Source organism: Dendropsophus ebraccatus, chromosome 2 (genome assembly GCF_027789765.1).
Source record: "Dendropsophus ebraccatus isolate aDenEbr1 chromosome 2, aDenEbr1.pat, whole genome shotgun sequence".
NCBI lineage: Eukaryota > Metazoa > Chordata > Amphibia > Anura > Hylidae > Dendropsophus > Dendropsophus ebraccatus.
Window position 1 is genome coordinate 103,381,263 of NC_091455.1, and position 27,810 is coordinate 103,409,072.

Sequence of the window (27,810 nt, forward strand, 5' to 3'; positions counted from 1 at the left end):
AGGCTGTGATAATGGCGAATAGCTTGGGCGTGCTGGATACAACCAACACAAAAATCAAATATGGGGTCAAACCGTCCAGGTCTTCGGATACCCATAGAGCATGGACAAACATTATTGTGTTCATTTGGAAATCTGAGTGGTCGCTACTGGCAATAGCTCCAGTGTAGAAGGACGGATAATCTAGAACATTGACGAGTGCTCTGGATCTGTCTCACAGACATGACTTGGTAAAATCCAGAAGGACTGACATGTCTAGTCACAATCTGAGGCATGACCTAGCTAGATGAGCAAGGACACAGGCTGTACATCCAGCCTTATCTGTGCGGCAGCCATGATGAGGAAGCTCCTGTTATGTCACCTCATGTACTGTACACTCCTCTACCTGCTGCTCTTGCATTCACATGACCGTGATCACGTGCTCTCTAGCCGACTAGGAAGTAATAATAACTGCTTATGAGGCGCGATACAGCTGCTGCGTAACCTCAGCCACGCGCATGCGCTGACGATTAATCTCTCGCTCTCGAGGGGCGTTTTGGGATCGCGGGTGCGGCTTCCTGACATCATCGCTGTCGTCATCGTGTCATGTGCTGGAACTCCCTGAGTCAGCTGGTTGGCTGATAGGCAGTGACGTAATTAGGATGTATCGCGCTCTACACGGAAGTAGAAGAAAACCCGAGGGTGTTAGTACACACCCGGAAGTGGGTCTCTGGTCTGGCGCTGTCTAAGTGAGTGCGTGAGGGGCCAAGTTGGCAGAGTAGTCGCGGACATACGGGGCACCCGGTGAGGGGCTGAGAGGACATGGCCGCCAACGGGACAACTCTACAGGTAAGCCGCTTCACCGCCGATATTCCGGGCGAGGCTGGAGGCTTCCTAGTCAGGTCGGGTGACCGGGCTCCTGTGTATGCCGCGGTGTACACGTACTGCGCTGTGTGAATGGCGGCTTATAGATACAATGGCAGGAATGGGCTCAGAGCCTGACCTTTACAGAAGCAAAAATAAAACTATTCATATGAGCGTCATTTTGACAGATCTAAACACCGAGTCGGTAATCCCAGTGCGTTATAATGCGGATTCGGTGATTGGCCGTTACATGTCATGGGACATAAGCACCAGTGTGACCTCTCAGCTGTTCCCTCCTTACTGTACAATGGTATTCCCCAAACCTGATGGGACTGGAGCCCTGCTGGTAGGTAGAGACAGTAGCGGGCTATAATAGGGCCCTTTCAGGCGGCAGCCCAGGGACCATGGCCACCCAAAAAGGCTTTCAGTGCTGTATTACAGTTCTGCCATGATTTGCAAAAATCCCTGCCTTTTTACCACAGTTTTGCACAAATCAGGACATTATCCTGTACTATGAGCACCAGGCTAGTGCTGCCATAGTTACTGTAGAGTTGGTGAACAGCCCGGGGCCTATGGTGAAGTTAATCCGCCCCTGGGTACAGACCCCAGTGCCCTGAGATCACACTGTGCTAGTAGGTACAGACCCCAGTGCCCTGAGAGATCACCCTGTGCTAGTAGGTACAGACCCCAGTGCCCTGAGAGATCACCCTGTGCTAGTAGGTACGGACCCCAGTGCCCTGAGAGATGACACTGTGCTAGTAGGTACGGACCCCAGTGCCCTGAGAGATGACACTGTGCTAGTAGGTACGGACCCCAGTGCCCTGAGAGATGACACTGTGCTAGTAGGTACGGACCCCAGTGCCCTGAGAGATGACACTGTGCTAGTAGGTACGGACCCCAGTGCCCTGAGAGATGACACTGTGCTAGTAGGTACGGACCCCAGTGCCCTGAGAGATCACCCTGTGCTAGTAGGTACGGACCCCAGTGCCCTGAGAGATCACCCTGTGCTAGTAGGTACGGACCCCAGTGCCCTGAGAGATGACACTGTGCTAGTAGGTACGGACCCCAGTGCCCTGAGAGATGACACTGTGCTAGTAGGTACGGACCCCAGTGCCCTGAGAGATGACACTGTGCTAGTAGGTACGGACCCCAGTGCCCTGAGAGATGACCCTGTGCTAGTAGGTACGGACCCCAGTGCCCTGAGAGATGACCCTGTGCTAGTAGGTACAGACCCCAGTGCCCTGAGAGATGACCCTGTGCTAGTAGGTACGGACCCCAGTGCCCTGAGAGATGACACTGTGCTAGTAGGTACGGACCCCAGTGCCCTGAGAGATGACACTGTGCTAGTAGGTACGGACCCCAGTGCCCTGAGAGATGACACTGTGCTAGTAGGTACGGACCCCAGTGCCCTGAGAGATGACACTGTGCTAGTAGGTACGGACCCCAGTGCCCTGAGAGATCACCCTGTGCTAGTAGGTACGGACCCCAGTGCCCTGAGAGATCACCCTGTGCTAGTAGGTACGGACCCCAGTGCCCTGAGAGATCACCCTGTGCTAGTAGGTACGGACCCCAGTGCCCTGAGAGATCACCCTGTGCTAGTAGGTACGGACCCCAGTGCCCTGAGAGATCACCCTGTGCTAGTAGGTACGGACCCCAGTGCCCTGAGAGATCACCCTGTGCTAGTAGGTACGGACCCCAGTGCCCTGAGAGATGACACTGTGCTAGTAGGTACGGACCCCAGTGCCCTGAGAGATGACACTGTGCTAGTAGGTACGGACCCCAGTGCCCTGAGAGATGACACTGTGCTAGTAGGTACGGACCCCAGTGCCCTGAGAGATGACCCTGTGCTAGTAGGTACGGACCCCAGTGCCCTGAGAGATGACACTGTGCTAGTAGGTACGGACCCCAGTGCCCTGAGAGATGACACTGTGCTAGTAGGTACGGACCCCAGTGCCCTGAGAGATCACCCTGTGCTAGTAGGTACAGACCCCAGTGCCCTGAGAGATCTGAGGTCACTAACACTTTATTTCCCTACATCCTGACCCAATGGTAACACGGCCATAGTTCCCCTTCTGATACTTTAGCGTAAAACTAAGATGATATGTGTGGGTGTATAAATAGTGATTGTTTGGTCCCCCGCATCCCTCTGTATAATACTACATTTTTGAAAATAGTCCCAGTGGCAAAAAAAGGTGATGATTAGAAATGAGCGAACCTGGAGCATGCTCGAGTCCATCCAAACTCGATTGTTTGGCATTTGATTAGCGGTGGCTGCTGAAGTTGGATAAAGCCCTAAGGCTATGTGGAAAACATAAGTATAGACATTGGCTGTATCCATGTTTTCCAGACAACATTGGAGCTTTATCCAACTTCAGCAGCCACCACTAATCAAATGCAGAACGTTCAGGTTCGGATCGACTCGAGCATGCTTGAGGTTCGCTCATCTCTAGTGATCACTGAATGGTTCAGCTACCAATCACCTGACATATAGATGAAATGATCCTCCACTTGACATAAGCATCAATAATAATAATAATAATAATAATAATATATTTATTTGTATAGCACCAACAGATTCCGCAGCGCTTTTATCAATCAACTGGTACCAGAAATGTATACAGATTTGTGATAGGTACAGTGATGGCAGTCTGGTTGCTGATGCCCAGTATTGTCTGCGCATGAACCCGATTCTAATTGTTAGGAGTCATGCATAGAACATGCTGGGCGTCATACAGTCACCTCAGTAACCTGACCCCCAGTCATGAGCTTCATCTCTCCATGATGAGCTGTGCAGAGCGCATAACTGGAGGTACACTTTAAAAAACAAAACAAAACTCAAGCCTTCCAGTACTTATCAGCTGCTTTATGAACAGAAGGAAGATGTGTATTCTTTCTAGTCTGACAGATTGGAAAGAATACACTACTTCCTCCTGGTCATGCAGCAGCTGATAAGTACTAGAAGGCTTGAATATCCCGATTGAGGTGGGGAGATTTATCAATCATGATGTAGAGTGAAACTGGCTCAGTTGCCCCTAGCAACCAATCAGATTCCACCTCTCATTTTCCAAAGAGTCTGTGAGGAATGAAAGGTGGAATCTGATTGCTTGCTAGGGGCAACTGGGCCAGTTTCACTTTACACGAGTTTGCTAAATCTCCACCTGAGTCTATATAGCTATCCAGAGCAGGAGAGGTTTGCTGTGGGGTGATTGTTTTTACTCTGGACAAAGGTGACAGCAGAGAGCACCATGTCCGATTGGAAATGACTAGAGGAATTTTTCAAATCAGTGTAACTTTTTGGCACCAGTGGAGTTGACAATTTCTGTGGGCTGTGGAGTCAGTAAGCCGCAGCTCCGACCCCCGACTCCTGCTCCTTCATAAATGGCTAGTCATATACCAGGGGAGTTATTTATCACACTGGCTCAGCAGCTTCTCCCTAATGTCCTACATGATCCTGGGGCGACTTCTGAGGGAATAAAGGAATACTGTATATAAAGCAGCTTCTCCTGTGTGTGCAGTGGATGCAGCCAGTCTCCAGCCTCCATGTCCTGAACTACTCACAACTAGAATAGATGGAGCAGGTGGTCTTTTACTGCTGACAATCTTCTATGTTTCTAACCAAATATTCGCCATACTTAAAGAAACACTGCTAACAATGCCAGATACCTGTAATATAGAGGTCAGCCATAGTGATATACAGGGGGTCACACATAGTGATATAGAGAGGGGGTCACACAGTGATATAGAAGGTCACTGTGGGGGCATGCAATAGCACACACATACACACTTGCACACACAGCCTGCTGCAGCCATAACATACACACCGTTAGAACATGCACCATGAGAAAATGTCAGGAGACTCGTACTGCTCTGACATACATTACACATTCTGATACAGTAAAGGTTCTGTAGTTATTGATTTTTCTGAGGGCTATTTAATTTATTGTATAGTCCCATTACTAATGGTTCCTCGTGACTGAAGGTGTTACATAAGCAGTGACTGGTTGAATAGGCATTCACATGTAACCTGCCACATTAGTGCTGTGGATGTCATAAAGGAAGTATCTGTTACACTTAGTTGCAGATGAAACACTGAATGAACCTACAGCAGATCCTAATGCCTCCAGTCATAAGCCAGTAGGCCCCATTTTTCTAGGACACCTATGTTCCTGTAGAAGTGGTCTAGCTCAGTCACCACAATAATACAGTATGGTGCAGAAAGTAGCTACTCCAATGATGTGAATTCTATTCATATGAACACATTGGTAAGAATGAAGGTTACAGGATATGAAGTCCATGTAAGAAGTTAGCCTAGGGTTATTCCAGTATATACCACTTTTCTCCTACTCCTGATTGTGGAAGGAGGGTTTGACCACAGAGCCCCAAATCTGTTGGAATAGTGTGGTGCCAGTGCAGCTCCCGTCACTGTCTGCGAGGGCCATCAGAGATAGCCGAGTTACTGTTTGAGACTTCTGCAGTCCCTATTAAGTGAACCTGCACGACATGACTTGGCGAGAAAAGGTCTCTGTAAGTTAGTGGTTCTCCGTCAGTCAGCTGAGTTGAGCGTTCGGTGCGTCTTAAGGCCCTATTACACTGAACAATTAGCGTTTAAAAATTCGCTAAAATGATCCAAAAGAACGATTATCTGTCAGTGTAATAACACCCAACGATGAAACGACGAATGAAAAATCATTCATTTTGGTCTTACAACATGTTGAAAAATTATCGCTGGTAGGCCGCAGATCGTTTGCATATTTGTTCGTGTAATAAGTCGTTCGCTGATAAAACATGTTGTGTGGGCTGTCCTGAGGAACGATTAGCGACCATATAACTATGTAAAAGTTATCGTTCAAAACAGTAATCAGTGAATGTAATTACCTCAGAATCGTTCGCTAAAAAATCGCTAGTTATCGCTAGCGAACGATCGTTATAGCGAATGTTTGAACAATAATTACTACGTGTAATACTTCCTTTAAAGGAGACCTGTCACCCCCCGTGCCGGGGTGACAGGCTCCCGACCCCCCGTTAGAGCCCCCTATACTCACGTGATCCCTCTGGGTCCCGCTTCCTGAGCCGGTCGGGTCACAGAGATATCAACGCCCGAAGCCCGGCGCGCGTGCTGACAGCAGAGTCAGATGCCCATAGAGAATGAATGGGGAGTCCGATGCTCCATCATTCTCTATGGGCATCGGACTCATCTCTCAGCGCACGCGCTGGGCTTCGGGCGCTGAAATCTCTGTGACCTGACCGGCTCAGGAAGCGGGACCCGGCGGAATCACGTAAGTATAGGGGGCTCTAACGGGGGGTCGGGAGCCTGTCACCCCGGCACGGGGGATGACAGGTCCTCTTTAACCTATGACAGCTAAAGTTATGCCTCTCCTGTTTGCCTTAAATTTATTTGTCAAATGAATTAGCATTAATTTAAGTTTACTTTATTATGTCTTTTTATAACAGAAAGCCATCGATCTGGCCAGCAAAGCATCTCAAGAAGACAAAGCAGGAAACTATGAGGAAGCTCTTCGATTATATCAGAGTGCTGTCCAGTATTTCCTTCATGTAGTAAAATGTAAGTGTGGAAAGTTAGATTATATTTCTTCTAGGTTATTTTGTGCTGATTGGTCCACCTTTTGATATTTGTATGACTGTGTCGAATACTGGCTAATAGTATGTCCAGAAAAGAAGAGGTCTGGAAGTCATAATTTGCACACAGCACCACACGTTTGTAGATTTTATTTTTTTTTTAAACCAGATTTCTTTTTAGGCTGGGTTCACATGGCATGGGTGGATGTAAATAATCAGTAGCATGCTTAGTTCCAAAAAAACATTCATTACAGATGGATAGTAAATGGAATACTATTCAGTTTATATTCATCATTATTGACTTTAGTGAACAAAGAACCAAAAAAAACCTCCTATATTTGTGTTCCAATTTTTTAGACAAAAAAAGAAATGTGCATGCCATTCCTCTCTGTTAAAAATACCTAAAAGTTAATGAAATGGATGTAAACAGATACAAATACAGTGGTACCGTGGTTTAAAGGACAACTCCGGCGAAATTTTTTTTAGCTTATTTAACACACATTACAAAGTTATATAACTTTGTAATGTGGTTAAATACCCGGTCTGGCCCCCTTCCCCCACTTTCGGACCCCGGACCCCCCCGCCCGGAAGTTAAAGAATGTATACATTACCTATTACGGTCGTCACGGTCCTCTTCTTCTCCCGGGCGGCATCTGGTGATGAAGACGTCAGAGCCGGGGGGGGGGGGGGGGGACCTTCCCCGTGTTAACCCCCCCCCCCCCTTGTTAGACCCGGAAGTGTGGTGCACTATACTCACCTGATTCGTGTTGACCCCCGTTCACCATTGTGGGACAATGATGTCATCTTCCGGAGGCCGGACGAACCGCTCCATCCGTCCCTCATGCTTGCCCCCCTCTACCGTGTCATCAGCTGCTCAGCCGCGATTGGCTGAGCATAACTGTGCTCAGCCAATTGTGGCTGAGCAGCTGATGACGCTTTAAGAGTAACTTGGTTTAAGAGCTCAGTTTTTCTAAATTGTGACTTGGTTTAAGAGCATTGCTTTGGTTTTAAGAGCTCCCTGTACTGGGTGGGAGTGCGAGTGGGGGAGGGGCATGGTCTGCATATCTGGGTCTACAGCTCTGCACTCTGACCCAGGAAGTCTCCCTCACCCTCCAAATCATTGCAGTTCCACTTTAGGCTGGGGTTAACATCAGGGGACAGGACTGTGAAGGTAATCTCCTCATAGCTGTTACCCCTCTCTCCCCATACAGAGAGTGCTGCTATACTGTACCTCCATATTTCCTGATCATTCCTTCATGCTACCTGCAGTCTCTGTCAGCCCTTGTGTTTCCCATCCTCTCCATTACTGTACAGTAACTTATATCACATATTCTGCTTTTTCTGAATGTTTGTTTCATCTGTTCTACATGTTGTTCAGAATAATAAATAATTATTTTTGGGGTGTGGAACCAGTTGTCTGCATTTCTATGATTTCTTATGGGAAAATTTGCTTTGGTTTAAGAGTGGATTTGGATTACAAGCACAGCCCCGGAACGAATTATGCTCGTAATCCAAGGCACCACTGTACATTCTTATTGGGGATTTAAACTGAGTTTATTTCTGTTTCTTTGATTGCCAAACGGGTGGAGGGACAAATGTAAGTGTTAACCCAGCCTTAATATATAGGCTGTTTGGGTATGCAAGTTACTACCTTTACTCTGGAATGGCCGTCATCACTCCCCCAGCTGCAACAGAAACCCTGCAAGCTTGGAAGTAGGAGATGGTTTTTTTTTTTGTCTTATTATCCAGATCCCACAGTCAGCAGTGAGCTCTAATGTGTTAAATTGCTGGAATCCAAGCTATCTCTGACATAGTAGTAACAGTATGGCATGGAGTAATGTTACTAGGAAAATTCTGTGCATTTTTGTAAGACCATGGGTGGTTTCACACAGCATGGTTGATGTTAATTAGACGTGTTATTTTTAACAAAAAACAGGAAGCATGGAGGAATACTCTAGTTCTCTTGTCTTTTGAATTTTTTTTTTTTACTTAAAAAAAAAATAGAGAGCAAAAAATGCAAACCTTTAAAAAAACTGAGTGCGCCACATGCTCTGTTTTCAGATGTATGTTTTTGGCTTTACTCCTGCTTGTTTTGGGGTTTCAAATACTTAAAGGACAACTCCGGCGGGACCCCCCCCAAAAAAAAAAACACAGACACACACAGACACCATACTCACCATCCCTCCGGTGACGATCGCCACTCCATTCGCCCGCCGTCCGCCTCACCGTCACCTGCCTCCGCCGTCCATCGATGTCTCCTTCTTCCTGGTCCATGAGAGAGAAAAGGCTCCCAGCGCGCTTGCGCACCGGCAGCCTTTTCATTGGCTGGAGCGCATCACATGGCTTCCAGCAAGCTCAGCCAATCAGGGCTGAGCAAGCTGGAAGCCATGTGATGCGCTCCAGCCAATGAAAAGGCTGCTGTTGCGCATGTGCACCAGCAGCCTTTTCTCTCCCATTCACTCTCAATGAAGACGCCGAGGAGGAAGAAGACCCGGACCGCCCCCAGCTCTGACATCACCCGACACCAGAGAAGAGGACCGTGACGACCGTAATAGGTAATGTATATATTCTTTAACTTCCGGGGTGGGGGGTCGGGGGTCGGAAAGTGGGGGAAGGGGGCCAGACCGGGTATTTAACCACATTACAAAGTTATATAACTTTGTTATGTGTGTTAAATAAGCCAAAAAAATTTTCGCCGGAGTTGTCCTTTAAAGGGGTACTCCAGTATGAGAAAATTGTATTTAAATTAGACTATCACTCAAAGATATATAATTTAATTACCAATAGTCCTTGCTTTAGTGGCTTTTCTGGCTTTTCACCAGCAAGTGGAAAATAGGACCACAAAACTTGTACTGCCCCCCCAGCTTCTCTCCCCCATGTCAACACATCATGTCCAATGTCACAGGAGACTTGGCTGGATCTCTCACCCCCTGACTGATTCACCAGTTCACCATCTCTGACCGGCCTCTTCTGTAGCTGTTTTTTTTTTTTTTTTTTTTTTTTACCTCTAGCTGGAGTACCCCTTTAACAAAATACAAAGCATACAGTGTTAGGCCATGTTCACATAGCTTATAAGACTGGCCTTTCGCTCGCTCCATTGTGTGATCTGACATGTCATCTGCGGCCACTATTTTGAAACAACGTCTGTGATGTATACAACACATACGTTGTGTGAACATTGCCTTAAGAACAAAATTGCTTATGGATATGATTAGAGTGTGGAAAAACACAAAAACTGTGCACACGACAGGTCACCACAATTCCTGTACCGTTGCTGCAACGTCTTCCCTTTACATTGGGCATTTAACACTTCAATCACTGGCTTCAGTGATTGGCTGCAGTGCCACATAACCAATGGACAGGGAAGTCCTTGCAGCACTTTTTGCCAGAAAGTAGGGAGCTAGGTTTTTATTTTTGTACACATCTCTTTAATTTCCCACAGTTGAGGCTCTCGATTTGTAAGAAAGAGGCTATATTCTAAGGACAGTCCACCTCTTAAAGCGAGAGCTGATAATGAGCAGTAATATCTATATTTGAGGGTTTGTAGCACTAAAGCTGTTAGCATTAGCACACAAATGCCACTCCTTGAAGCTACTCTCTACTTTGGCAGGTAGGGAGCTCTCCTATACCTCTTTATGTGATTTCCAAATGTATTTTTTTTATTTTAGAATTGACATTGGAGAAAAAAATCAGTTTGGTGTACTAAAATTATAAATGCTTTGTGATATCTAATATGTCTTTTGCTGTGCAAATTAGAGCTTTACGTTTTAAATGCTTTCAGTGACATTATTGAGCAGAATATTTTTTGTCAGCATTTTTATGTATGACTAAAATAAAACCTGTGGACAACTGTTTCTAGATGATGCACAAGGAGAAAAGGCAAAACAGAGCATCAGGTCTAAGTGCATAGAGTATCTTGACCGAGCAGAACAGCTTAAAGCTTATCTGAAGAAAGCTGAAAAGGCTCCTCCAAAACCAGTAAAGGAAGGAGCACCTCGGGCTGCTGAAGACAAGGGGTTTGTGTTTAAACATTTTATCAGATGTCTACAGTTTATAAACTTACCAACACATTTTATTTAGCAACATTTGAAGACTATTTTACTTTTTTTCTTGTGGTTTTTGTGTCATTGCTTTCTTTTTTTTATTTAGTTTTAAAGGAAACCAATGATGCAAGAATTGCTGTTAAATCTATAAATAAGCTGTTCTATTCCCACAGCACTGTTTCAGGGCATATAAGCTAAGTAAAAGCTATGAGCATTACTTATATTTCCTGAAAAAAATGTTTTAAAACTTATAAATTTATGTGGGCAGCTCCTAACTAGTAACTGTTGGCGGGAAATCTTGCAAGCTGTCATGCCTACCTGGGAGCATTGGTGCTTAGGGACAGGCCCCTCTGTGATGCTGACGCTTCCAAGGAGGCCTGATTGCTGGAAAGATTTCCCTCCAACTGTGACTAGTTAGGAGCTCTGGAGTACCCAAGTGCCTAGATGATTAATGGTGCGTTTACACAGACAGATTTATCTGACAGATCTTTGAAGCCGAAGCCAAGAATGGATTTGTAAAGAGGAGAAATCTTAGTCTTTCCTTTATGACCTGTTCCTGGCTTTGGCTTCAAAGATCTGTCAGATAAATCTGTCTGTGTAAACGCACCATAAGACATATAAGTAGCGCTCATATAATTTACCTATATGCTCTGAAAACGTGCTGGGGGGCATATAGGAGCTTATTTGTAGCTCCAGCAGAGATTTTTGCATGATTATTTCCCTTTTAAAGTGTTCCAGAGTTGCTGTGCCATGCATTGTGCAAAGTTTAATGCGAAGAGACGCAGCTCACGTGGCGCTTTGGGTTGCCAAGGCAATTCCATGTATGAGCTCTTTTCTAATTAAAGGGGTTATCCAGCGCTACAAAAACATGGCTACTTTCTTCTAGAGACAGCCCCACTCTTGTCTCCAACTTGGGCGGGGGTTTTCTGCTCAGTTCCATTGAAGTTAATGGAGCTTTAATTGCAAACCGCACCTGAACTGGAGACAAGAGTCGTGTTGTCTCTGATAGAAAGTGGTCATTTTTTTTTGTAGCACTGGATAACCCCTTTAATAGGGCTAGTGCACTAAACCCGACTAAGCTTTGTACCGTTGTCTTGAAGGAGGTGTGACGCTCATACAAGAGCTGCAGCTTGTTAAGTGTTTTACATGCTCTGCAAGCCAGTCCATACTTGCAAATGCTGTACTATTTGTAGTGACTGTGCAAGTTACTGCCATATTTACTTGAGAAGAAAAGGCTGGATTTTACTTATTTTTTTTGTTTTATTTATGTAAATCTCTTTACCATTATGTATTGTATTGCTGTATTTCTGAGTAATATGCCTGTCAAAGAAAAACAGCATCTAATAAGTAGCCCAAGATGGCTGACCTCTCAGTGAACTGCTTAGATGCCATAGTCAGTAGTGATTGGTACTGATCTTAAGGGATTTGCAGTTTTGCTGGTTCTGGCTATGCAGCTGCTAGCCCTGGCACGAGATACTTGTACAGCAAAATAAACCATCATAGTGGCTGCTGTGAACACCACTGTCAGTACCTGCTAGAGAGACATCTCTATAGTCAGGCCATGTGCACACAACGTATAACACCAGCCGTTCTGTGACCTGGTTGGGTCACAGAACGGCCGGTGTCACTGAAGATCATCTTCACTTCGGATGCTGGGCGCCCACATCTGAATTCCCCACTGCACACTCCTTTGTGTGAACGGCGTAAACAAAAAGCGGTAAAAAACTGTCAGGATTGATTTATTTTTATTACGTTTTATTTAAAATAAAATGAATGAAAATTTATTAATACATCTTATCTACACAAATATGGTATTAATAAAAACTAGAGATCATGGCGCAAAAAATGACACCTCTTACGTAAAAAAATAGAAATGCTAAGTCAAATGCTGAGTCAAAAAAGGGCCATTGTAATCACACCTATTTGCAAAAAAAGTTTTACTGTTAATAAAAATCAAAATGCGTCTTTACAAAGTACACATGTTCCTGAAAAAAACAAGCCCTCACATGGCCCTGTAGCTGGAAGAATAAAAGAGTTACGGCTCTTAGATGAGGAGGAAAAACGAAAACGCTAAATTGAAAATTGTCCCGGTCCTTAAGGCCATTTTGGGCTCTGTCCTTAAGGGGTTAAAAGGAGAAATCTGGCCACAGCAATTTTTTGCCAGACTTCTCCTTTAATACTTAACCTTGTTGTGTGAACATAACCTTAGAGGGTAAAGTTAGTAAAACAATTCCAAGAGAAAAATAGGTTTCAGGCATGGTGGAATTGCTCACTGACATCTGTGACTTCTTGCTGTACAGTGCATCTGGATAAAATTCTCCAAGCCCTATCCACATAGACAGAAAAACTTATTGTGAAATTTAGCACATGCCTATTCAGTTGCAGCTCTTTTATAGCCTCAACATTCTACACGTACTTCGAAACTATTTAAAGTGACACTGTCACCCCCTCTTTGCATTTTGACTGCTCTCCACAGGTGTAAAGGGTAAATTTGACAGCTTTCATTACTTATTTTATATTTTACATCATGGTGCTTGTTCTGGTAAAAAGTGGTTTTTATTATCTGTGGATTGGAACATGTGGGCGGGGCTTCGCAGCCTAAGCGCCACATCGCCCCGTCCCCTCAGCGGCCATTGGTGTGGGTTAGTCTAGGGGGGTCGGGCCTAGATCTTTAGGCTGGCCCTTCCAATGGCTGTTGAGGGGGCAAGGCCTATGTGGTGATGACTTTATGGATGGGGATGGGGCTAAGGGGTGCAAGGGGCAGGGCGATGTGGCGCTTAGATCGTGAAGCCTTGCCCACATATCCCACTCCACAGATAATAAAAACCACTTTTTACCAGAACAAGCACCATGACATATAATATAAAATGAAAGCTGTAAAATTTACCCTTTACACCTGTGAAAAGCAGTCAAAATGCAGAAAGGGGGTGACAGTGTCACTTTAAAGAATATATTGTTGGTACTTTCACTCTCCTAACATACAATGTCTCATTAATATGGGATATGTACCTGATACTGTAAATTCTAAGCCTTTTAGAAATCAACCAGAAAGTTTGATGCCTGTATGGAAGCTCAAGACTGTAGGCAGGTATAGAGAACACCTAAAGTAACTAGCACAGACAGCATGTGGGGAATGAGAGGGAAGTGTACACTGACCTGACAGTTCAGTGCTTGCTTTCCCCTTTATTATTGTGCGGTGTAATATGGTCTTAAAGTGACTCTGTACCCACAATCTGACCCGCCCCAAACCGCTTGTACCACCAGATAGCTGCTTTTAATCCAAGATCTGTCCTGGGGTCCGTTCAGCAGGTGATGTAGTTATTGTCCTAAAAAACAACTTTTTAAACTTGCAGCCCTGTGTCAAACTGGCGTGGCCTAGATTGTGTATGCATTAGGCTTGTCCCTCCTCCCCATCCTCCTCATCATTAGGAATGCTCCAGGCAGGTTTTCTATTATTCATCACCTGTGTGAGCACTGCACATGGGCTGGATCTTAAAAGAGGTTGTTCAGCGAAAGTCTTTTTCTTTCATATCAACTGATATCAGAAGGTTATATAGATTTGTAATTTACTTCTATTAAAAAATCTCAAGTCTACCCATACTTATTAACTGCTGTATGTCCTGCAGGAAGTGTTTTATTTTCAGTCTGACACAGTGCTCTCTGCTGAAGTAAAATACAAATCCATATAACTTTATGATATCAGTTAATTTGAAAGAAAAAGATTTTCGCTGGACAACCCTTTTAAGGCCCCCGGTGCAGTGTTCAGACAAGTGAGGAATAGGAGAAATTCTGCCCAGGGGCATTCCTAATGGTAAAGAGGGTGGGGGAGGGGGACGGAGAGGCGGTGCAAGGTAAGGGCACAGACACTCTAGGCCACACCAATTTGACACAGGGCTGCAAGTTTAAAAGTTGTTTTTTAAGACAATAACTGCATCACCTGCCGAACGGACCCCAGGACAGATCTTGGATTAAAAGCAGCTATCCGAAGGTACAAGTGGTTTGGGGGGGAAAGATTGTGCTGAGATATCCCCAGTTGTTTGGCTCAGAAGAATAAATGAATTTTTCTTCTGGCTGACTGAATGTGGGCGTGGCCTATCCCTCATCTCCCTGGCTGCGTCCCTCCATTCACTGAGCAGCACCTTAGCAGATGTATCGCACATAGCAGGATCAGATACAGCCCCAACATACAGTATCACAATGTAAGATTAGATACAGATGGTATCACACACAGTGGGATTAGATACAGTCATCTGCTCTCAACACTGTAGGATAATGTCAGCCATGGAGGTGGGGGCACCTGCTACAGACATCTGATAGTGAATGTTATATGTACTATGGAAGGACTACAGCTGTGTTGTGCTGGGACTTGTAGTCCTCCCCTCAGTGACTCACCCACTCTCCCTCATGCAGTACATTGGAGTGATGGTGGCACTGGAAACACTTGTCTCTCCATCCAGCTCTTCCCCTGCGCTGCTCCTCACACACAACATCCTCAGCTCTGCTTAGTCACCTCTGTGAGGGGAGGGGTGAGAACGGATCTGCAGGGAGGGGGCGTGTCCAGCAGGAATGCAGAAATAAGTTAGAGCCAGACAGAGCTGTAAGGGCATAATCAGCCTTATGTATTTAAAAACTGTTTATTTTAGGTTATTAATGTGTATTGCAAAAAGTCTTCTCATGACCTAAGCTAACTAAAACTGAATGGTCAAAATATTTTATAGTTGCGCTTTAAGTCTATATTTATTATTGTATATACCATATTGGTTTTCTGAATTCTATACACAGAATAGTATAGGATACTGCATCTGCAGAATACCCTCTTGTAAATAGAGAGGGCGCACCATGTCAGTCAGTGGTTTGCACTGGATAAGCATCTTCCCTCACTAGTGATCTGTGGCAGCACTAAGCAACTCTGTATCCATCCATGCTGATCCATCAGATTTGACTAAAAGAAAATATGGTTGCTTATGTGATCTGTATAAATATATTGTTTTGACTGTGCTTTTTGCAGTACATCTAAAAAAAGTTGTCTCTATAGACGCAGGTCAGATAATTTCCACACATTTAGTTTCTATGCTGAAATTTCCTGTGAACTATGTACTGTGTCTTACTAGTAAAAAATCTATTTCTAAAATATATAGGCTTATCTAAAGATGTGTACGGTATGCTTCAAAAACATGTCAGAGACTGAAATAACAATTGTTAGCTACTGCCATTGTCCTAGCAAGTTTGTTCACTAAATCTGTCACATTTATTTAGAAATGAAAGTGATGATGGCGAGTCAGGTGATCCAGAAAAAAAGAAAATGCAAAGCCAGCTCCAAGGTAACTATATGGGTTGGTTCATATAATAGTATTTATTGTTCTGCAGTTAGCTAGTGGTCACGTTGATTAATTTTACCCATATGGAGGCGTGCACTTTCAGAAGTCTTATGTACATGAAAGGTTCTGTAAAGAGTCGATCCATAAATTTGCACTATGGTATGTTATGTTCAATAGTATATTCATCACAAACATGTAAGAAGACTTAAAATATGGTTTAATGAGGATTACTTACTAAAGAGCATCCAGAAACTGTATAAGAATTTAATGACTAGATTGGTAATAAACTAAAAAAAAAACCTGTAATCTTCAACAAACTGGTAATCCTTCGGTTCTATGATCAGTCTCTGTTCTAGTAGATAAAGAGAATATAAAGCTTTATTTAGAGGAAACCATATGGGTGATAGGCCTTATCCTTACATCAGTTTTTTTTCAGGATCCTGATTTATGGACATAAAAAGAACCCACTGATTTCAATACTGTCCTCCACTCCATCGAGTTTAATGCCCTTCAAAAGTGCACGGTCTATGCTTTGCGGTCATGTCCACAACTGTGTGGACGGGGTCTTAGAGAGTGCTTGGGGCTTTGTTTAGCCTTTGGTTTGTTTTACATTAATTTTTCATTCCACTGCCCATTTGGTTTCTATATAAACCTAATTTGGGTTATATGAAAAAGAGAAATTGAAAGGTTAAAAAAACTCTTCAAAACATGTAAACTTGCAGACGTAAATGTCTGTGTTAGGGTGCCTTCACACATATCGTATCCGCAGCGGGTTTCATGCTTCGAATTTGCAGCGAATTAAGCTGTGGATCCAGTGCCCGTTCATTCCAATGGGAATACATACTCGCTGCGTGTATGCAAGATAACCCTCTGCCAGCCTGAGCATACATAACCTCCCCGTTCCGGGGTTCTTGGTAGGATGTGCAGTTCAGCCAATCAGTGGCTGAGGCAGGGCAGTGCACCGATTGGCTGATCAGGATGAGCAGAAGCTGGGAACCCCCAAAGCAAGCCGCAATGGGGAGGAGGTGATGTATGCTCTGGCCAGCGGGGGGGGGGGGGGGTTAACTTACATACACACAGCGGGATGTCAATCCCGCTGCGAGTATGTATTCTCATTGGGATATACGGGCACTGGATCTGCAGTGGATTTCGCTGCAAATCGCCGCATAAAATCCACTGCGGACCTGGTGTGTGCGAAGGCACCCATAAAAAGCTTAGCATTTTTAAGTATAAAGGGGGAGATTTACCAAGCTCTTATAGTAAGATTCTTTTTGTTGCCCATCAAAACCAATCAAAGCTCAGCTTTTATTTCCCATATTGCCCCAATTAAATTAAAACTGAGCTCTGATTGTTTTGACTGCCTCTAGTAAACAATCAAACTTATAATGGTGCGTTTACACAGAGAGATTTATCTGACAGATCTTTGTTCCTGGCTTTGGCTTCAGACTATATACAGGGAACAGGCCATAAAGAAAAGACTGAGATTTCTCCTCTTTTCAAATCCATTCCTGGCTTTGGCTTCAAAAATCTGTCAGATAAATCTGTGTAAACGCACCCTCAGACAGTTTGATTAATCTCTCCCTAATGGGGCGTTTACACAGACAGATTTATCTGACAGATTTTTTTAAGCCAAAGCCAGGAAGGGATTTGAAAAGAAGAGAAAGATCAGTCTTTCCTTCATGATCTGTTCTGTTTATAGTCTGTTCCTGGCTTTGGCTTCCTAAATCTGTCAGATAAATTTCTATGTAAACGCACCATAAGTCTCTCAAAATATTTCTTCTGACCACCTAACCAACCACTCTCATGAGCTCCTATTTTTTTATTATATTGTGGGATTTTCTGAAAATACCAAAATGTAAAAAAAAAAAAAAATAGGCTGTTTTTTTTTCTTTTTCTGGGGTAAAAAAAATGTATTGACTCCTTTAAAGGGGTACTCCAGCGAAAAGCATTTTTCCCAGTAATTGAAACACATACAAAGTACAAAGTTATATAACTTTGTAATATGCTTCAATCACCTATCTGCCCCCCTTACCTATCTTTTCCCCCCTCAACCCTCCACCAGGAAGTGAAGTAAACTCATTCTTACCTAATGACTGTTGACCCCAGGCTTTTCTGTGGCAGCCATTTTGTGACAATGACATCATCTGCATAGGAACCGCTTCCTGGTTTGTGCTTTCCCATTATGCACTTTGTATCCTGTGATGTTTAACTGACTCGGTAGAACTGTTAGATGGCTTACAGATCGTTCAGCCAATCAGAGCTGAGCAAACTGAGTCATCTGACAAAGGAAGGCTGGCCTAACAGGGTTTAGACCCGCCTCCCTCTTGATGATCTCATTATCACAAAATGGCTGCCACAGAACAGCCTGGGGTCAACAGTCATTAGGTATGAATGAGTTTACTTCACTTCCTGGTGGGGGCTTGAGGGGGGAAAAGGTAGGGAACGGGGGCAGGATAGGTGATTGAAGCATATTACAAAGTTATATAACTTTGTAATCTGTTTCAGTTACTGGGAAAAAGCTTTTCGCTGGAGTACCCCTTTAATGACTACCCATAGGTGTTTTTACTCGGAGCTAGGCCACAGGCTTTGTACAGCAAGAGCCTAGACCCCTGGCACAGGTCTCATGTTGGGATTGTGGGAGCTTGGTTGTCAGTATAACAGCTCGGCTCCTGCACCAGCTGCCAGGAACAGAAAAACCTCCAGCCCTAGCAGTTAAACCCATTACATGTCACAGTAAAGTTTTGACCACAGCATGTAAATGATCTGCTGGGCTCCGTTACCCCATTTACAGCCTAGTGACAGTCGCTGGATACCAATGGGATTTCATAACAGCTGTAGGCCTGCTGAAGTCCCTAAGGCCTGCCAGCATAAAGCTGGTATAATAGACTGCACTAGCAATGCAGTGTATTATATGAACGATCGCAACTTTTTTGTTTAACATAACCACTCCAACACACGCAAAAGATAAAATGCAAAAATTCATCCCTTTTGTTAACATAAATAACTATGCATGTTTATTTATGTATTGCCCTGCCTTAATCACTTGAACTATAAAACTACAGTGGTCCCTTAAAGGGAACCTGTCACCCCCCGTGCCGGGGCAGTGCCCGGCCGGCCCCCAACCCCCCCCCCCCCCCACCCGGTGTAGACCCATATACTTAATGCTTCCACAAAGTCCCGGTCCCAAGCCGCGCGCTTATCAGAGATGAGTCCAACACTCATAGAGAATGACGGCTCCAGTCATTCTGTATGGACGTCGGGCTCCGGCACTTTGTGGAATACAAACAACCAGAAAGAGCTATCGGAAGAAATTACATTCTATGTAGAGGACTGGAGCATTTTCAGGGTCTTTTACAGATCACACAGGATCCCAGAAAAAGAGAAACCCCTCACCTGGTGCCCAAAGGAGCAACTCATCCTGGCACAGGTAAAGAGCAGTGCAGGACATATAGTATCACATTATACTGTAGAGGAAATGCTAGAGACACACGGCAGGACAGGACATGTAGTATAACACTGTACTGTAGAGAGGAGATACTAGACACACACAGCCGTACAGGGCATGTATCACACTGAATTGTAGAGGGAATATACTAGACACACACAGCAGTACAGGACATGTAGTATCACACTGTTCTGTAGAGAGGAGATACTAGACAACCAATCATTGCTTGCACTGCAGTAATACTGGGGTTTTACCAGTAAAATGGCCATCTAGTTATTCACCTCTGCCACAGATCCTGCTTGTACATTGCATTGTATGTTGAGTCTTGTCTCAAGTTACGATATTCCAGAAAGGGCCATTGTATGTTGAAAATATTGTATCCTGAGGCCATTGTAAGTTGAGGGATGACTGTATATCATTTATTTAACCTGCATGATGAACACTGTAAAAGGAAAACAATGTGAGAATTTTGTCAATCCACCCTAAAAAAATGGAAGAGTGATCGAAAAGTCAAATTGTTTTTTTTTTCTCTTAATTATGTACAGGTGCCATTGTTATGGAAAAACCAAATGTAAAGTGGAATGATGTTGCTGGATTGGAAGGTGCCAAAGAAGCACTGAAAGAAGCTGTAATTTTACCAATAAAATTCCCTCATCTGTTTACAGGTAAACATATTGTACAAGTCAATTTTGTTTTGTTCTGTTACATCACCCACCCATATCCATTGTCTTCACATGTGCATTGTGTTAAATGGCAAGTGATTTAACATATGGCTGTGTATACATGTGCTTCTGCCTTTGTGTACCCTAACCCCCACCAAAAAAACAAAACCTACTATTACGTGTTATGTAAAGATCAAAATCTCTTTCAGCATGGTCAGTATTGCAGTAGTATACTAGTCCTGCCTTAAAAAAAAAACAACAAAACACTACAGTGAACTAGTGAGTGTGAACAGGTCCTAATCTATATTGTTTTTTTTATATTCAGGCAAGAGAACTCCTTGGCGAGGAATACTTCTTTTTGGACCCCCAGGAACAGGGAAGTCCTTCTTGGCCAAGGCTGTGGCTACAGAAGCAAACAACTCCACATTCTTTTCAATATCCTCCTCAGACCTGGTTTCCAAATGGTTGGGAGAAAGTGAAAAGTGCGTAAACCAGTTTCCCTCTATGCATGTGTTTACAGCTGTCGATTTTTATTTTTTTATTTTTTTTTTAAACATGGTTTGTGGAAATTGAGATTTTGCTACAATTAATAAAAAACACAGAAAGAAGCAACAAGAAAAAATATAGTATAGACATGCAATTGAGAGCTCTGTATTCAAGTGATTTCCTTGTAATGTTTTCCACAAATTAATGAGCCATTACTTGTATTACAGGTTAGTGAAGAATTTATTTCAGCTTGCCAGAGAACACAAGCCTTCAATCATTTTCATTGATGAGATCGATTCACTGTGTGGCTCAAGGAGTGAGAATGAAAGTGAAGCTGCAAGGAGAATCAAAACAGAATTCTTGGTTCAAATGCAAGGCAAGAGAGATTCCTCATCACTGCACGCTTTCTAGGTGGAATTAAAGAAAGTTTGTATCTAATCTTTATTATTGATTTTTAGGGGTTGGAGTTGACAATGAAGGTATTTTAGTACTTGGAGCCACAAATATACCCTGGGTGCTGGATTCTGCAATTAGAAGACGGTATGTTAATTTACAGTCAATTGTCTGAGATGCATTGCAGTATGAGAGTCTGACATCCAAATCTGGAGAGTGTGGGACCAACACAAAATATAATAAAGTACCATATAAAGGTCATACCTATTATTTTTGTTTATTTTTCAGGATAAGCTGTTGTGTGTAGCACTATTTATGGACAATATATAACTTGAGCCTGGCATTTTGCATCAGATGTATGCTCTGCAGGCTTCATCTCTAAATTATAGTTCTCTCTTAGCTATTGCTTGGAGCCTAGCCTCTATGGTGGGTCTTGCTCACTTATATCTAGGTAGCACGCCATCAGAAGCAGAATGGACTTTACTCCAGCCTGTAAATAATCCCTAATTGAACTTTATAGTCTCTTGGGCTGTTTTTTTTTCAAAATGAATGATCAGTTTAGCTGTTGGGGTCAGTAAGAGGAAAGGAGCCTGGTAAGTGGATAAAGTGCTTTATACGATAAATATACAACTGATTATGTTGACATAATTTCGATAGCACTGTTCCCTAAAAGAATTCTCTGCTCAGAGCAATTCCTACTAAAGAAAAGGGTCCCTTGACAATTTGTTGTCCGCCAGCAATATGATATGGGAAAACCTGCCACTTTCCCCATGCAGCACAATCATGGAAGTCTAGGTATAACACACTGCCCATTTTAGATCTGTGAGTTGTCTGTGTACAGTAGGTTATAGATCATTCAGAACAATTTGAGCAATATTGTGGGTGCGTAAAAAAAGTGATTTACATAGGTCATTTTTTTGATAACACATTCCCTTTATGGTACTGAACAATGTTTTTAAGTTATACCTGACTTAATGCATACCAATCAGTGGGATTAATATACACTAATTGGGCCTATTATGAGGGAGAGGCCAGTTTTCTGTATCATTGTAACTTTTGGGCTAGCTTCAGTATACGAAGATTATATGCATGTATAATTTGGTAAACAATCTTAATCTTTCTACAGATTTGAAAAGAGAATTTATATTCCGTTACCAGAAGAACATGCCAGGACTGATATGTTTAAACTCAATCTTGGGACAACTTCACACAGTCTTACTGATGCAGACTTCAGAGAACTTGGAAAAAGAACAAATGGGTATTCTGGTGCAGACATCAGCATCATTGTACGTGATGCTTTAATGCAACCAGTCAGAAAAGTTCAGTCTGCTACACACTTTAAAAAGGTATTATTTTGATGTTTCTATACAAAGCTTTAGATTTGACATGTCCTTTAGCGCCTTTCCCATTAAGGACCATATTAGATGGCCTAAGGCAGTCTTGATGATCAGCACTTGTCTACAAAACCTTTACAAGGCTAAATCAGTCATATGGCTGGGTCGCATGAGCATGATCGTTTCTGTGGTCCATTGGCCACACAATCCCCTATTACACAGGGAGATATGCGGTGGACAGACTTTTTGGGGGATGGGCAGGTTAGAACACATTGATTTAGCTAACAGTAAGCATATGCTCCCTCATTAGCTGATCACTAGCCTTAATACGCAGGGAAATTATCAGCCTATTCGGAGGATGGTCACCCTGCATAACAAGCTAAACACTAAACTTACTCAATTCAAAATATAAAACATACACAGAATCACTCTAGTATAGGAACCATACAACACTTACATCTAAAATAACCTCATGTGCAACCTGCATATTATTTCACAGGGATGGGCAGCATTCAAGAAAATCACAATGGGACAAACATATCAGTATCCTCATTCGCTCTGATATCCCCTACTCCTAGCCCTAAACCCAGGCCAAGTTGTCAACACAAAAAGGGTGGCCCAGCATCGGATCCTGTCCATGAGAACCTAATAGATCCCTACACTGTAAAAGAGACTGTATATTATCTGTAACAGACCATGTAGAGTGCCTCTCTGGCCACCTGTTCCAGTCCCATTGTATATACAGTGGAAAGCTGTAGGAGCTGGGTGGTCTAAAAAGATAACAAAAACTTACAGGCATTACTCCATGTGATGCAGTATGACCTCCATCAACTAGTAATTAATCAATATATAGGCATACTGATCATCAAAACGGCTAGTCCTTGAAATGTTTCCAGGCAGCGGTTCATCAGGGGACTTTGTCAGTAGTATGTCAAAACTACACCATTTATTGGCGGTGTGTGTGTATGTATGTGTGTGTATAATGTTATATATATACAGAGTGTGTGTGTGTGTGTGTGTATGTATGTGTGTGTGTGTATATATATATATATATATATATATATATATATATATATATAAATAAAAATTATAAATTATAGAGAGAATAGGGTGAATTTGTACATAACCAGTAAATGTCTGCAAAACAGTCTTCATCTACACAGCTCCGATAAGTGCTGATGAAGCAAATATGAATGCTTGATTTATACCGCACTTCCTCTGTTCAGCCTCTAACTAGGGATGCACGATGCACCGAAAAATAGATTCTACTATCGATTTTCGGGGCATATTTTCGGTTCGATACCAGGATTTCCTGGTATTCGATACTTTATGATAAGCCGTGCAGCAGTGCGGCTTATCATAAAGTATACAGCAGGAGACATGGCGGGCAGCGAGACGAGTGCCTGTCATGTCTTCTGTGTGTCCCCTGTACTATCTTTCTCCTCAGCCCGCCCTCCCTCTCTCTGCTTCAGCGGCGCCAACTTCAAATAGCCAGCACACAGCGATCACTTGTGCCGGCTATGTAACTGGACAGATGCTGCTGTCACACTGACAGCGGCATTTAACCCTCTCCTAACCCCCTCCATATGCAGCAGGGTCGGCTACTGTGTGTAGCAGACCCCGGCTGCTAATGACTGCAGCCCGCGATTCCGCAGGCTGAAGTCATTTATCCCTTGAGGTGGCTGTGAAGTGTCCGATCGCCCCTCTCCCGCAATGTGAGTGCGGGGCGCTGATGGGTCACCTCACAGCCCGAGGTCTGCACTCACCCTCCCGGTGTGTCTGCTAATAGAGTCTGGCTCAGCTAGATTCTACTTGCAGAGCCCTGATTTTATTGATGCTATGCAATGCTATAGCAATAATATATAGCCTTGCATAGCTCAGGGACTTAAAAAGGTCAGAGCAGGGTTGGCAGCTGCAGAGGGAAGAGAATGGTGCTGCGGTCCGGAAGAGGAGATCAGAGAACAAGGCTGGAGGTAGGGGAGACTGGAGGAGAAGTGTGTGTGTGTGTGTGTGGGGGGGACGGAGAGAACAGCCGGCCTGGCTCACTGGGAAGGGAAGGGGGGCTGTAGCCGCCCAGATCCAGGTCACCCTGCTGGAAGAAATAGTGAAACTATCTCCATCACCCCCCTCATAGATTGCTGGTGTGTTACATGACTACAACCACCATCATCCCCCTGATAGCTGGTGTGTGTTACATGACTACAGTCCCCATCACCCCCGATTGCTGGTGTGTGTTACATGACTACTACCCCCATCATCCCCCTGATTGCTGGTGTGTATTACATGACTACAGTCCCCATCATACCTTGATAGCTGAAGTGTTATTGTCCATACTACCTGTCACCTTCCTGATCACGTGGGGTAAATAGAGCAAGTGCAGAAACCACCAAATTCAGTACCACATAAAAACATGGTACATTTATTTTAAATAAGGAGGACTTTATTTGTAAAGTAATAAGATGAAAGGAACATAAATTGGTTTGTACTGACCTAACAGTCGGGGGGTGGGGGTCATTTCTATTCTAGTGTTTTGTTTTTAATATGATTTATGAAGTATCGAATTGGTATCGAGCATTGAAAAAAAGAAGTTGGTATTGGTGTCGAACTCAAAATTCTGGGATCGTGACATCACTACCTCTAACATATATTGCAGCTTCTATGTAAATGTATCCAAAGACTTTTTTTTCCCCCCCCTATCCATTATCCTAGGTACAAGGGAAATCTCCGCTTGATCCCAATGTAATTTGCAATGATTTACTAACTCCATGCTCTCCCGGGGATCCTAATGCTATTGAAATGACATGGATGGATGTTCCTGGAAATAAGTTATTGGAGCCAGTTGTTAGCATGGTAAGTTGTATTTAGTGCAACAAATATATGTACCACTAGTTTGAAAGAAACAATCTTATGTAATTGTGGATTAAAGATACTAATATATTTTCTAGAAGCAGGCTAGCCTCAAAGCTATCCAGAGTTTACAGATAACTTAGAGATAATCTGTTACATAAAAAAAACTAAAACTGAAAACCACAAAAGTTCTGCGGAAAAAGGGAACTTCAATAATATGTTACCATTCTTCCTTTTTAAACATCAATCCTTTAATGCTCTTCCATCCCTCAACCTGCTTGGGACCAAGCATAGATAGGGATGGGGAGGCATTCTAGCCTGCAGCAGATCAGGAGATTGGGAGAGCCTCTTTGCATAGGCCACTCAAACCATTTTTCTATGTTATGGAAGCATGAATGGATGAAAGGTACCATGTGTCTACTTGAGAACCAAAAGCTATCAAAACTAAAAGGGTTGTTTAGGGAACAGAGTATGTCAGAAAAGACCTATTTTGCCTTCTGGTACACTCTTCCTTTTTGGTGGTATACCTTGCTTCACATTCGCTCTATACCTAGAACTCATATGACTGCTGTCTTACCAGACAATTGGAATAGCACACCCCTAACGGTGATAATTGTCACTTGTCAAAGTTGTTTTCTTTTGTAACTGAGGCTGCTATTACAGCTCCACTTGTAGGGAAAGTAAAATTAAAAAGTAATAAAGTCCCCGTGTGGTCTATGTTGACCTTTTTGAGAGACACACACAAAAATAAAAAGTAATTTAAAAAAAGTGCCAACAATATACAGGCATGTCATATACGGAAAGCTGTTATCTGACTTGTTTTTTTTTTTTTTAACATAAAAAGACACACAAGCAAAGAAGACTTTGCAGAAATGCGGTTTTGTTGCAGCAGAAAATGTGCTTATTTGAGCCAAAGCCAGAAGGGGGTCCATTAGGGAGGGGGGAATAAGAAGTCCATTTATATTTCCCATTCCTATCTTCAGATCTGTTTCTGCAATGTGTTCCCATTGCAGTGTATATGATACATACCCATACACTGCAGTGTTTGGAAATCTCATGGACTGTTCCTCAGTGGGCAGACCCCACACTATCAGCTAGTTATCCCTTCTCTGGATAGGTGATACCTTTTTTTTATATGGTAAGACTACATTCAAACAGATAATAATATCATTATGTTGTGTTAACCTGATCTCATGACCCCAATTTTGTGGGTTTTTTTTTCTTCTTCTTAATATGCCTATGTTTTCTCTTTCAGCCTGACATGCTGCGCTCACTAGCTAACACCAAACCTACCGTAAATGATCAGGACCTGGAGAAATTAAAGAAATTTACTGAAGACTTTGGACAGGAAGGTTAAGCAGTCTGAATAAGAATTTTTGCAAGGTTGCCTTCAATAGCTATTTTTTCTCTTAATAGGTATTCTTACTTTACACGGCACTACAAAATGAATTGCCAGCAAAACTGATCTTACAAGTGACGCATTCAATCAACTGTTCTCTTGTATTCTCCTAGAACATATTATACACTGTGTGTTGCAGACATAGCCTGGCAATGGGACTTCTGCAGGTCCACTTTAAGGCATTCCATAGCAGGCTCAGCTTTGTGTTATGCATTATAGTGTAAATAGATCCTGTTTATTCAGCTGGTGAAGAAAATGATTGGCACTTGTAAAAGTTGAAATTTTATTCCACTGTTTAATTTGCATTCGTTTTTTTCTGTGCTGACAAACACAGACAAAAAGAATTTTGTGCAATTTTTTTATTTAAGTAACACTTGTTAATTACTAACTGCGATATTAAATTATAAGTTCCAATGTTTTTTTCTGAGATTAAATAAAATGCCTTTTTCACGTTTCCTTAGGACTCGTATTTTCAAGAAAATACAGTAATATGTGGATGTATATACTTTTGTGAAAGGTTTTTCTCTTTTTGTCTGGGAAACTTGGCTGTTTAGCTTGTTATACAGTTTATTATAAGTGTGTATATATATTTTTTTACATTTCCAAATATATACTTAAGTCAATCACATGCCAAGATATTACAGTTTGATTACTGTTTAATTGAGGGAGGCATTTGACTGTCGGCCCCCTTCAAGTTTCAAAAGACTACAACTTTAACATGGTTACTTGCAATCCTTAGTGCAGTACTTAAAGAGGTTATCCAGGCTTGGGAAAAGCATAGCTATTTTCTTTCAGAAACAGCTCCTCTCCTGTCCTTGGTTTTGATGTGGGCTTTGCAGCTTACATTGAAATGGCTGAAGCTGTATTGTAATACCACACACAACCTGGAGGCAGCAGTGGTGCTGCTATTGCAATAAAGTAGCTGTGTTTTTCTAGTCTTGCATAATCCCTTTTAATGGGATTGTCAGGTGAAAGAGTCATGTTAAATATATATACTGTAGATGCCTAGATTAAATACTTGGCTATGAGAAAGAAAAACAGTATATGTATGAATTATGTTATATGAATGTATTTAACAGGTTTGTAATATTAAACTTGACATTGTGCCTTGTAAGTAAAATGGTTACATTTGTGTTTACAAAGTGTAGTTCATTCCTTGGCTTTGTCCTTTTTTAAAAATTTCCTCATACAAATCCATTGTTATATGTTAAATACTAATCTCATCAGGCATGTTAATGTTTCCTGTTTTTGTTTTTAACATTTTTTTTTTCCCTTTGAGGCACGAATGGCAACGGGATGCTTTTTGTTTTTTGTTTTTTTGTGTCCATACTTTTAAATACTGTTTATACATGAAATCATGGCTGCTCAGTCTTCTTGTACACTCAATAAAACTATTCATTATTGGACAAGCGTATTCATTTTGCCTTTTGTATACAGCTATATCAGTGTCATAGGTTTACTTTTAG

The 27,810-nt window shown here is 42.7% G+C and overlaps 1 protein-coding gene across 1 annotated transcript; it reads left to right on the forward strand.

Moving 5' to 3' along the window:
• Nucleotides 1–561: 561 nt before the first annotated feature.
• Nucleotides 562–27,753, forward strand: VPS4B (vacuolar protein sorting 4 homolog B). Its single transcript, XM_069958113.1, has 11 exons — nucleotides 562–825; nucleotides 6,292–6,403; nucleotides 10,277–10,433; nucleotides 15,717–15,781; nucleotides 19,769–19,888; nucleotides 20,211–20,367; nucleotides 20,599–20,747; nucleotides 20,830–20,911; nucleotides 21,891–22,110; nucleotides 24,808–24,948; nucleotides 26,201–27,753. Exons 1-11 carry the CDS (start codon nucleotides 799–801, stop codon nucleotides 26,300–26,302), a joined length of 1,332 nt encoding a protein of 443 aa, XP_069814214.1. The 5' UTR covers nucleotides 562–798; the 3' UTR covers nucleotides 26,303–27,753.
• The last annotated feature ends 57 nt before the right edge of the window (nucleotides 27,754–27,810 follow it).